Consider the following 12695-nt stretch of genomic DNA (forward strand, 5'->3'; position numbering starts at 1 on the left):
ACACAAATCATCAAGTCAAGAGGAGGTTGGAGTGAAGGATTTCAAGCCCTAAAAGAAACCAACTTCCAATGCTGATTGATGGACTCTGCACAACTGTCTTTCAAAACTAATGGAGAAATAAGATACTTCCGTGACTGTCTTAGTTACTTTTCTCTCACTGCTGAGACAAAATACTCAACCCCCAAAATTAAGAAATAAAAGGTTCATTTAGCTTGCAGTTTGTGGAGGTTTCAGCCCATAATCAGCTGGCTCCAAACTAGGGTGGTATGGCACAGGAACAACACTTCAAGGCAGCAGAAGACAAAAAGCAGCAATAACAAAAGGAGTGAGAGGAGCAAGCCTCTTCTCTTTCCTTATATTGTAAGCAGGCTACCAACTCCTAGGGTGAGTGTGGCACTCACACCACATCACTGCCCTCCCCTTGCACAGGCTAGGGATGTTTACAAAGTGAAGACCTTGGCCCCCTGAAAATCACTTCATTAAACTTCTAAACTTGTCAAATTGACACAATATATGAACCATTACAAAGACAAAGAATGGCTGAAGAAACTCATGACCATCAAACTAACCCTACAGAAAGTACTGAAAGACATTCTAGACAGAGATAAAAATGACCACAATTCCAAGAACAACAACAGAAAGAAACCACTAGTCATGGTAAGCAGTTAAACAGAGAAGAAAAGCAGGGAACCAAAAACAAGAAAATAACGTAACAAGAATAAGCCAACACATATCAGTTATAAAAATCAATGTAAATGGCCTAAATTCAGCAATCAAACCAAACGATTGTCAGAATAGATCAAGAAACAATATCTAACAATATACTGTATACAAACACACATTTAACTCAAAAATAAACTTGTAGTCTGAAATCAAAGGATGGAAAATGAGACTCCATGCAACAGGAACCCAGAAAATAGCGTGGGTGGCTATTCTGTTTGCAGACAATGACCAAACCACAAATGACTAAAACAGATGAAGGTCACTACATACTTGTTAGGGGAAAGATTCAAGAGGAAAATATATGTACCAAATAAGGGAGCACCCAACTATATAAGATAAATATTAATAGACATGAAAAATCTAGTAACACAGTTATAATGAGGGAACTTAATACCCCATTGTCACAAAAGATAGATCAACTAGACAAAAAATCAGCAAACAAATAATGGAACTGAATCAAACATGTGAACAAATGGACTTAGCAGATGTCTGCAGAGTGTTCCACCCAATGACATCAGAATGCACATTCTTCTCAGCTGCACATGGACATTATTTAAAATAGACCATCCACTAGACCATAGAACATGCTTAAGTAAATGCAAAGGAATTGAAATTATTCCATGCATGTTACTTGACCAAATAGTAAGATGCAATTGAAATTAATGGCTAAAGAAACTGCAAAAACTTCATAAACACATGGAAATTAAATAACACCCTCCTGAGCAACCAATGTATCACATATGACATTAAAGAGGAAATTAGACAATATCTACAATGAAATAAAAATGCAAATACAACATGCCAGAACCTGTGGAACACAATGAAAACAGTCCTAAGGGAGAAACTTATAGTCGTGAATTCTCACTTCAGGAAAACAGAATGAGTATAAATCAACAACATAATGTTATACCTCAAGCTTCTAGAACAAAAAGATTAAATTAATTCCAAAGCTCATAGAAAGGAGAAAATTATAAAAATCAGAACAGAAATTAACACAATTGAGCCTCAAAAAACAATACAAAGAATTAATGAATCAGAGTTGGTTCTTTAAAAGAATAAACAAGATTGATAAATCCCCAGCTAACATCAAGAAAAGGAAAAAAAACTCGAATTCATGTAATGAAGAATACTAAGGTAAAATCACTACAGATCCTGTGGAAATTAAGATCATCAATACATACTTTGAAAATCTTTACTCTCATAAGATGGAAATCACAGAATAAATGACACATTTCTAAAAACATATGAATCAGAGCTGAATCAAGAAGATATAAAAATTTTGAGTAACCTAATATCAATCAATGAAATTGAAATACTAATTAAAAACTTTTCAACAAAGAAAACTCCAGATCCTGATGGATTTGTGGCTGAATTCCACACGAAATTTAGAGGAGATTTAACAGCAATACTCTTCAAACTCTTTAACGAAATTGAAAATGCAACAATTCTCCCTAACTCATTCTTGGAGGCAAGTATTACTCTGATATAAAAGTCAGAGAAATACTCAACCAAAGGGGAGAACTATAGGCCAATCTCCCAAATGAACATTGATGCAAAAATTCTAAGATTGGTATTTATCGTCTTTAAATGTTATAAATGCTACTTTATTATTTTCCTGCACCCTGTGCTATTACTCAGAAAATTTATTCCACTTCTTTTTGCATTATATGTGACTTGAATTTGTCTTCTGGAAGCTTTTAGTGTTTTTCTTCCTGAATGCAATCCCCCTACATGTTTATTTGATATTTCCAAGTAGTGGTTTCTATTATTTAGTTTTTGGCATCCTTCCAAATCAAAGTCTTATATCTTTAATTTTACAAATTTTTCAATAATTATTTTTCAGATATTTTCCTCTTTCCATTTATTTTAACATATTACTGTAATATTAATGAAAGGTCTTTCCCTAGTGTAAATTATTGTACAGTTATGGCAGTGGTCTAACATGGCGGAAGGCCAAAGTGGGACCTTAACATTTCCTGCTTCTTCTTCAGCCCTAATTGCAACTCGCCTTCCTGTTTGCACGCACAGAGAATTCCAGTCGGTTCCTCACATGTCATCAGTATCTACCCCATGTGCCACTCTGCCTCTCTGTACCTGTTGAAGGAGACAGCCCAGCTGCCGTGGGTTGTGTGCTCCTTTCCATGTCCTCAACCCAATAAACCTGTTCATTTTGTACTTTTGCTTCTCTATTGTGCCAGAATACTCTAACAATTAATAGCAAAAAGTCTTCTTTAAATTTTCTATCCATTCCTCTTCTAACCCTTTAATTTTCTATCCCCTTCCCTTTCTAACTTTCTTGGAATGTTCTACAGCCTAATCATTTGCCAGACTATTTTGTTCTTGGGAAAAATGAATCCTGCCTTTTAGCTATAAAACTCATTCGCTGAGATCTTACTTTAACAGCAACGTATTTTATATCCACATCCAACTGATATTTCATGCATACTTCCTATTTCATTTTTTCAATATATGCCTTTATCTCTGAGAATATTTACTGTTTGTGTTTTAAATTCTTTGTCTATTGGGTCTGTATGCTGTGATAACTTCTAGAGTTTTAGAGGCTGTGGCTTTATTTTGTTTTGTTTTTGTCTTTCCCTTTTGCACTTATGAGTTTGTTTGCAAAATCCTATTGTTCTACTCTGTGGAGACCTCACACTTCATTACAGGTCATTGATACTGCAATTTTTATTAAAACTTACTCAACTTGAGGAGTTCTCATTTTACCATGTTCTGCTAAGATGACTAGGTGGGTTTGTACTATGTCTCAAAAATCTTCAGAAAAAAAATTTATGTTTAAAGGAGAACATGGAATGTAACTTTCCTAAATGTATAGAATCTCGTAAGTACAGATCAGACTAAATTCAAAAAAGAGTTGATGTAGCAGCACTGTAACTTGCATCCACAGAAATGTTTAATTACAAGACTGGCCCTAAGCTGCCATCTGAGAACCTGACTGATGAACAGTTTCTTGCAGTGCAGTTTCCATAAATTTTAACAGTGGTTCACTGTACATAAACTGTACAAACAATGTAGTTTATAGTGTTAGCTTTCTATCACCATAACAAATACCTGAAATAATGAACTTACAAAGAGAAAAGGCCTACTTTGATTGATATTGTTGGGTTTTGGTCCGTGACCATTTGGCCTCGTGGTTTTGGAGGCCATAAGCATGAATATGTGGCACCAGGTCTCATTATTTGGAAGGGTACACACCCAGTGACCTAGGGACCTCCCACTGGTCCCCACTTTGTAAAAGTTTCCAACCCACTCAATAATATCCATCTGGAGACTGAACAGGCCTTTAACACATGGAACTTTGGAGGTCATTTGAGATGCAGACTGTAGCAATATTGAACACATGATTTCCTTCTGAAAATCTAAAATTCTAGTAATTTTTTAGACACTCATACAGGGACAAGGTGCTTATACATACATGACCAGCCCTTGATTAAAAAATAGTAATTTCTAGACTCCTAATCTCAGTTGGGCTTTCCTGGTGAACATCACTTCATACATCACAACTGTTTACTGGAAGAATTAAACGCATTCTGTGCAACTCCAGTTGGAGAGGATTCTGAGAAAATTGTACCTGATTTTCTCCAGTGCATCTTGAGTATCTTTTCCCCTAGCCAGTTTCACTTTGTAGTCTTTTGTTAAAATAAATGATAGGGGCTGGGGATTTAGCTCAGCGGCATAAGCACCTGCCTTGCAAGCAGGCGGTCATGAGTTTGATCCTTGGTACCGATAAAAATGAAAAAGACAAAAAAAATAAAATAAAATAAATGATAGCCACGAGTACAACTATGTGCTGAGTTTTGTGAGTCCTCCCAGTAAGTCAGCAAATTTGGGAGCTAGTCTTGGGAACACTTGAAACACTCTATTTATGAATCAGTTAAAAACTGGAATATTCATGAGCACATCTGTCTATGAATATTGCTTCATTTTCTCAGAGTGCCAGAGAGGGTATCTTTCACACTCAATACAACAATGAATTATAAATTTGCCTAATATGTAATAAAAATTGAAATATTAATGAATTAAATGAACTATTAGTGAGAATAGCAAAATCCGTGTTTTATCAGCAGAAACAACAAAATACCTGAACTTGTTAGTAATATAAAAACACAAATTGAATATGACAAAAAGTATAATAAAACATTTCAGTAAAAATAGCACAGTGAAAAACACACTTACTGAAAGAAAAAATTAAGATTACTTAAAGCAACAGATTTTCTATTGATCAAAAGAGAAAAAAAAAACTCAAAGGAAATGAAACTACTCTTCCCCCAGGACCCAAATCATTCTAAGAATTCACCTCCTACACATGAGCACTGTCTGGTATTTAATCTCCAGATCTCTTTAGAGAAATCATATCAGTACAGCAGACAACCTTAACAGAAAGCTCACAGAACTTTTGAAAACAAACTCTCTGAAATTTTCTACAGGTACATTAATGAAATATAATGAAATTTAATAATTTGATAACTTTCCAAAGATGATAATAGGATATACGTTTCTCTTATTTCTTGAATGATAGTAATACAATAAATTCCAAAAATAAAAGTATATACTATAATTAATAAAGTAGAAAAATCATTATTCATGTTAGGGGTTTGTACCACAAATTTGTTTCAATAGGTTAAGTGATAAATTTTTAAATCAAAATCCTGCACAGAAAGCTTGATAAAACTTTAATTAAAGTCATTTTAAATTTAAAGTATTTGTTCAGAGTATAATTATTGTAATTCAAGCAATTTAAATTACATATGGAAGTTTCTCTCATGTCTCTCTCCACGCAAGGCTTCTTCCTTCTTCTTTTCCCTCAATATTTTGTTCCTAGTACAAGAGTCTGAGGTTCCAGTTTGAATGTGACCAAGACTTTCCCGCAGTTAGTTCCTCTTATTCACACACCTGGTATAGCAAACATTTAATAAATGTTAATAGTTGAAGGGGAAAAGTGGTGGTAGAAAAGTTCTAGTGTAAATCAAACACCAAGAACTAATCCATTACTGCTCTCTACATCTAGAAGTAAATTTTCCTACTGTCTCTGCACTTGTTTCTGTTTGGGCATTCAAAGTGTCTAGGGTAGCATGAAATTAACCTGTGTATATGCTATGCCTGCTGCCACTCTGAGGTCCATGATCCACCTACCTGCCTTACAATGCTTACCTTTGCCCCATCTCAGGTGGATTCCCTAAACTTCCATACCTAGAGTAGTTGCACATAAATTGAGATCATTCTAGGCCCCACGGCCATTCATTACAGAGACAGATATTATGGAAGGAATCACTTCCTAAAGGAAAGAGCTCATCATGGCCCTATTTTCCTGCAGTTTTAGTAGCTGAAGATGACAAACATAACTATGGCATTTAGGCGATACTAATTTTAGTAATAAAATTTGATTCTGTGTTCATAGTATATATGGCCTACCCAAGCTGTATTAATTTTTAAAATATATGGCAACTTTACAGTGAACTTCCCCTTTAATTCTCAAAATAAAAGGGATTTTTTCCTCAGGAGAAGAATCATAAATTAACCCTGAATGACAAAGGAATAAACCATGTATTATCTTGGATCAGCATTTCCAAAGAGTTAGAGGCAGGACGGTACACATTTTGTCTGAAAAACAGCAAGGAAGCCAATGTGGTTGGAATGGAGTATCAGATGAAGTTATACAAGAGCAGATGGAGAAAGAGAAAGAAGATCATTTAGGGCTTTTAGTTCAGTGCAAGAATTTTGTCTTTTCTTTGAGTGAGGAAGATGTCACAGGTGTTAGCTTACATTTTAGCATGATCATGCTTCCTGCTGTATTGAGAATACACTGAAGCAAGCAGAACAAAAACATGTAACTAGTTTGGAAGCTACTGCAATAATCCATGAAGGAAATAATAGCAATAAATAAAAAACTAAAAAGTGTCAAATTCAGGTTACATTTTGAAAGTAAGAAGATTGCTAATAGATTGAATGTGGGATAGAAAAGAAAGAAATCAAGAATTTCTTCCAGGTTTAGCTGTATGGGTTGGGAGAACCAGGTTGTCATGTACTGTCATGAGAATGATCACAAAACGAGCAGAGGAGAGAATATCAGGAATTCTGCTTTGGATAGTATAAACTGGAGAGCTATAATCCTTTTCCCTACTAAGTTCAAACCCTATTCTGAATCTTAGCTAAGACCAACTCCTTCAGTTAGGAGGCTAGATCCTAATTTTAGCTATTAAGTAAGATAAAATCAATGAGAACCAAGATTCTACCAGAACTGAGATTTTAGGGAGTTGCCAAAGCTCAGGATCTTATAGCAATGTCCCATATCCGAACTTGATTCCCTTCAATACTGATTTTGGCTTGATTTTCCTGGACTTTGACAACTCCCTGTACCCATTATGATTTCCATTGTAGCTCCCCTCTCTTCAGGTCTTACTGCTACATATGCTTCATCTATGTCATTCTGCCTACATTGGAAATCAGGGGTGTGTTTGATCATGTGTCCAGAAAATCATAGTATATACTGAATCTAAAACACCTTTTTGAAATTTATATGCTTGGTTTACATAAGTGCTTTAAAAGAATGGAAAGAAAGGGGGGAAAAAGACTAAATTATCAAGTCGTTTTCCTAGTCATATTTATTTCCAATGGATTATTTGTTTGACTTTCTAGTCTTTACATGACAACACAATTTAGAATACAAAGATTGCCCTAGATTGCAGACTGTCCATCAAATGATTTCAACATTATTTATCCTGTCAAATGAAATACAAAATGATTTAGGAGTTAAACCATGAAAAATTATAAAAAGAAATGTCTATTAATTACAGAACACCTCCAGAGTATCTATAAGAATTACTCAAGTTCCTTTATATTCAAACCCAGTATTGTCACGTTTGATAGACAATATTGCCAATATTGATACACAAAAATATATTCAGCTCTGGTTTGTGGATGTATATACAACAAAGTATTTTATTACTGAGGAGGAGTGAGACTAGAAAATAGAAGCCTGAAAGACCAATACAAGGATCCAGTAAAAACTAGCTGGCCAGCAACAGATCCAGTTTTCATTAATTTTTGCAGCGTGTTTATTCAAGAATTCCCATTTAGTTTCTGAACAACGTGGGAAACAGCTTTAAGAGATGTAAGTTATCATTCCATTGTGTCCTGCTGGTGTTTTAGAGACATTTAGTTTTTACACAGAGATATCTTTCATTCACTCATTTCATCAAAGAACACCTGTATTTCCACCACTGACAAATTTTGAATTGCTTTAAGAATCTTTGAAATAAGATAATCGTTACGGTGGAATTTCCATGAAACAATTCTGTAACACCTGTGCCAAAATGTTTTGCTTTTATTTTGTTAGAAATTTCTACAGTTTAATGTCAGTTCCTGCAACTGTAGAAAAGAGCTGACGTTTAGTCCCTGCCCCCAAAACGAGGCAGTATTCCAACCACATTATTCACTAGTCTTTTTTGCAATTATTTTTCTTAGTAATCTAAACGTATGAAAACGGCAACCATCCGTTAAACAACCCAGAACTGTGAAGATTAAACCGGCTTGGAATTCACCAAAACTTCACACTATTATTTTTCCTCTTGAGAAGCAAGGGCCACCTAGCCAGAAGCGTATTTCACCTCTAGAAACTGCTAAACGCCTCCGCACTGTAAAGTACTACTCCAAAGCACAGTAGTTAATCAAGCCCAGGGTGCTGAACGAAGGAGCGGAATTCCCCCAGCCGTTCACCGCCGGCTTCTTGCCGGATTAAGTAAAAACAGGGGGGTGGGAAATGGGCAGTGTGGAGCAGAGACTACAGTTCCCAGGAGGCATCGCGGCACCGCATCCCAGAGTCTGGGAAAGAAGTTTTGAGGGGCTTCTGGGAGAGAAACATGGCGTCACCTTGCGTGCGGCTGTCTGTGAAAAGGTTCTTTGAGATGTCAGTGGCGCCAGGGTGCCTGAATCGAGCTTACAGCACTTCGCAGAGCTTTGCTAAGGTGCTGCGGCTGCCGAAGAGACAGCTGACAAAGCTAGTGTACCCACTGCAGGAACTTGAACTGTACCTCGACCCGGACGCGAGGCCTGATCTGCACCTAAGGATCTTTGACCCTAGCCTAGAAGACATCGCGAGAGCGGAGAATTTCTTCGCTGCCACCGCCAAGAACCGCATCGAGTATCTGAGCTCTGCCGTCCGTCTCAGCCACGCCCCGGACTCCTCTCGGCCGGAAGTGAGAGATGCTATTGCTGGTCGTTCTCCGCTAGCAAAGTATTGGAATGCGGGCCGATGCCCGCCTGCCACCACGTATTTGCTTATTTATTATATTTATCACCCAACAAGAGATAGTATCTAGCTTGTTGTGGACGCATAAATTATTTTAAATAAGCATATGTGTGGTTTTAATTATTATGATAGTTCAACGCTTTCAAACACGGACTAGGCCTTCAAGAAGTTAATTCTTGCCTATACATGAGACAAATGAGGAAGAATAGGAAATATAACAGCTTCATGAATGTGATACTTAGCAATTTGTAATTTTCCACCCAATTCAAATTTCCTGTCATGCGCAAAAATACTAACGATAAGTGGCAATACCGTGGACGATTTAAACTATTTTATTAGTGAAATTTCTTGGGTGCATATTAGGCGTGTTCTACAAGTTCAAAATGCAGTGTTTTGTTTTGGGTCTGCTAACAACAGCTGCAAGAACTTTGCTCTTGTAACTGCACGATTGCCCTGTTTTAATTTTTGGAAGGACTCTTGTAGCATTGGGTCTAATCTGGGAAAACCACTTGAAATCTGTGCAGGACTCATCAATTTATTTTGAGAGACTAAACAGGGTTTTAAAAAATACATAGCATCCCTGGTCCCTGCCTACTGACTGTCCAGCATAAGTATTGATAATCAAAAATACCCTTATAGATTTGCAAAATGTCCCCCACTGAGCCATTCTGACCTCAAGTCCAGTTGTTACCCCTTCAGTACAGTACTTTGCTAAAAAGCAGCCTCTTAGATACTGATGGTTATTATGGAAAATATTTTGTTACTTTCCACAATACAGACGAGAAATACTTAGTTGGAAAAAGAGAGATCAAGGGAAAAACTACTTAAGTTGCACTGTTACTACAAAGTACTGGGGGAGTTCTTGAGAAGAGTACAAATGTGTTTGTACTTTTGAGCCAGTTTTATTCAAATGACATGTAATTTTTCACTTCACAAGCTTTACGGATATGGAATGCTTAATAAAGTTTACAGGTGTTCTTGAGTAGCATAGTGTAACAAAGGTAAGGGCTGTGGGTATAAATGTCCAAGATAGATGTATAAATGTAAATTCAAATCCCAGTATGTCTACTCTCTAGTTGTAAAATTTTGGACTAGTTTTTTCACATCTATAAAATAATGGTAATATTACCCACCTCAGGGATGTGGTTTGAAAAAATTAGAAAATATTATACTTGCATTTTGAAATCAGTTCAGTATTAGCTATATGTTAGAAGTTGAGGTTTGACTAGCCATAAACCACACTTTATAAAGCGTGGTGCAAATAGAGCATTAAATAGAGGATTAAATAAATAATTATTCAAGTTTCTTGGTGCTCATTTCTCTTCTTTTATGCTGTATAAAGGTGTGTTTCATAGGCAGAAGCAATGTTGGAAAATCTTCACTGATAAAGGCTTTATTTTCACTTGCTCCAGAGGTTGAAGTCAGAGTCTCCAAAACACCGGTATGTTGAAACTTTTTAACGTTCCAGAAGTCTGGACTATTTCTTGAACTGACTAAGACGAGTAGTAAATACTGGAATTATAAGAAATGATAATTGCTAAGTACCTAGAAAAGAGATTTCTTTCAAACAGGTAGACAAGACGTTTCATTAATGACTATTTCTCTGAGGGTGGGGAGAGAGAAAGTGTGGCTGTTTATTTTAGTACTCTGGCCTGTTTGGAAAAAGCTTTGTCCAAATCTTTCAGAGTTACCAAAATAAGTTGTTTTATCATCATTCTGTATTTCCTTCTATAGGAATGATCGCCTAGTTGTGCAGTGATTTTAAGGAAAACACTTTAAAGACTTTTACTTTAGTTTTCCTATAATTGTTTATATTTTACTTATATATGCACACACATTCTTACACATGAAACAGTCAAGCATATTGTGTTTACCCAGGCCATACACTGATACACTGACTTTTTGTCATCTTCCAGTTCTTTCTGTTTCCTTCTCAATGATGTAGATTCTACCAAACAACATCTAAAATAATCTTTCCTCAAAATTCACCCCCACTTGCCCTTACCTTAGTATCTACAAATATCAAAACCTTTGCACCAGCTCAAACACTCACTACCGCCAATCCCTTTCGCTGAGTTGGAACCCTTCCAGGTCTCTTCACCACTCTTCTCCTCCTACTTTTTCATGTAGTTGATTCTCTGGCATTGTCACTAATTATTCTTTGTGCCTAACCCTTCCATCTTTATTCCTCCCCTGACTTACCAAGTAAACCAGCTAAACTATCACTCCTAGGCAGGGGAATGCCCTTCCTATGTAAGAAGAGGACAGTGTTTGAAATTAATTCTTTACATTCCTAATCTGTAAGTTTAAAATTCCTGCTTTCTAATTCTAAAATAATTTTCTAATAGAAGGATAAGCAAACTAACTAGGAACTTAACCACCACTTATAAAAAGTCTTTCTTTGATATTATTTATTCTAAGGTTCAAACAATTGATTTTTAAAATTCTCGTTCTGATGAATAAATGGCCACAAAAGCATGAACAGGCCATATTTTATGTTTATGTCAATTTTAGTTATTTTAAAGATGCTTTTTAAAATTGTTTAGTGAGAGCACTAAAAGCTACATAAACCATACAAAACATCCTGATTTTAGGAAAATAATAATCTAGGTATAAGCAGCTATCAAGCTTTGGATGTAGATCTTACTGAAACCTCTGTGACTAATGGTAAGCATTTTAATTTATCAGTGCCACAATTCATTTCTTTTCACAGTAGAGTTAATTTATCCATCAAAGAATATTACTAGTGATATTCATGCAAAAGGGTAACTTTTTCATGAAGCATGAAATAGTATAGAGTCCAAAATATTTTGTTTATATACTTTTAATATGTAATCTAGAGTTCCTAAGTACTAAGAATTCTATTTTAAGAAAGATGAATTGGAGGGAAAAAGTAGTGTGATCTATGCTTATCTCTAGCACTTTCCTTCTATCTTCTTTTCCCGTATCATGATCAAAATAGGATTATATACTGAGTCTTTAATAAATACTTAATTGAGTAGAAAATACTGAAAATTATGAAATGTAGAAAGGATTTGTTGTAAATCAGCTTCAATTGTTTTTTATTTACTTTATCAGGGACACACAAAGAAAATGAATTTTTTCAAAGTTGGAAAATATTTCATATTGGTGGATATGCCAGGTTACGGCTATAGAGCACCTGAAGATTTTGTTGACATGGTAGAGACCTATCTAAAAGAAAGAAGAAAGTAAGAAAAAACTTATAATAGTTACATATTTAGCACCAAAACTTATCTTTACCAGTAGAGTATTCTACATGTGGCAAACACTTCAGTTTTACCTAATCACTCATTTTAGTTTATTTTACTCTTATAATATTCTACAATACAGTGTTTAGGACCAAGGTATGGTCTCTTATTTTTTGTTTTTAACCTGTGAGTCTGATTTTAACTTCAAGGGTTTTCCTAAATTGAAAATATGAAGAGTACTTAGCAGACTTTGTTAATTTTAAGCAAACTCTTTGCTGGATAATTTTGAAAATGAAAGTGTTGGTTAATGTGGTATTCACTAGATTTAAATAAACCAGCAAATTGTGATCATTCTTGAAATATCTATCATCATATCCTCTGAAAACGTCTTTATATTTTTGTTTCCCTGCGTAGTCAAGTGACACAGGGACAGTTCTACTTAAGAATTGCACAGTAGCCGGAGATGTAGCTCAAGTGGCACAGTAGCTGCCTGGCAA

The 12695-nt window shown here is 35.6% G+C and overlaps 1 protein-coding gene across 4 annotated transcripts in view; it reads left to right on the forward strand.

The window, feature by feature from the left end:
• The first annotated feature begins 8569 nt into the window (after positions 1-8569).
• Gtpbp8 (GTP binding protein 8 (putative)) overlaps positions 8570-12695 on the forward strand; it is a 32801-nt gene continuing 28675 nt past the window's right edge. For 2 of the 4 annotated variants that reach the window (XM_063224967.1, XM_063224968.1), the window contains exons 1-3: positions 8572-8936; positions 10332-10430; positions 12068-12198. In XM_063224967.1, coding sequence (XP_063081037.1) covers positions 8601-8936; positions 10332-10430; positions 12068-12198 — 566 coding nt within the window. In that variant the 5' untranslated portion in view covers positions 8572-8600. Of the gene's footprint in view, positions 8937-10331; positions 10431-12067; positions 12199-12695 lie in introns of all 4 variants that reach the window. The other 2 variants (XM_003469272.5, XM_063224969.1) reach the window with 2 other exon arrangements.

This window comes from Cavia porcellus, unplaced genomic scaffold (genome assembly GCF_034190915.1).
Source record: "Cavia porcellus strain 051 isolate PalLab524CR breed Dunkin Hartley unplaced genomic scaffold, mCavPor4.1 scaffold_15, whole genome shotgun sequence".
In the NCBI taxonomy this organism is placed as follows: Eukaryota; Metazoa; Chordata; class Mammalia; order Rodentia; family Caviidae; genus Cavia; species Cavia porcellus.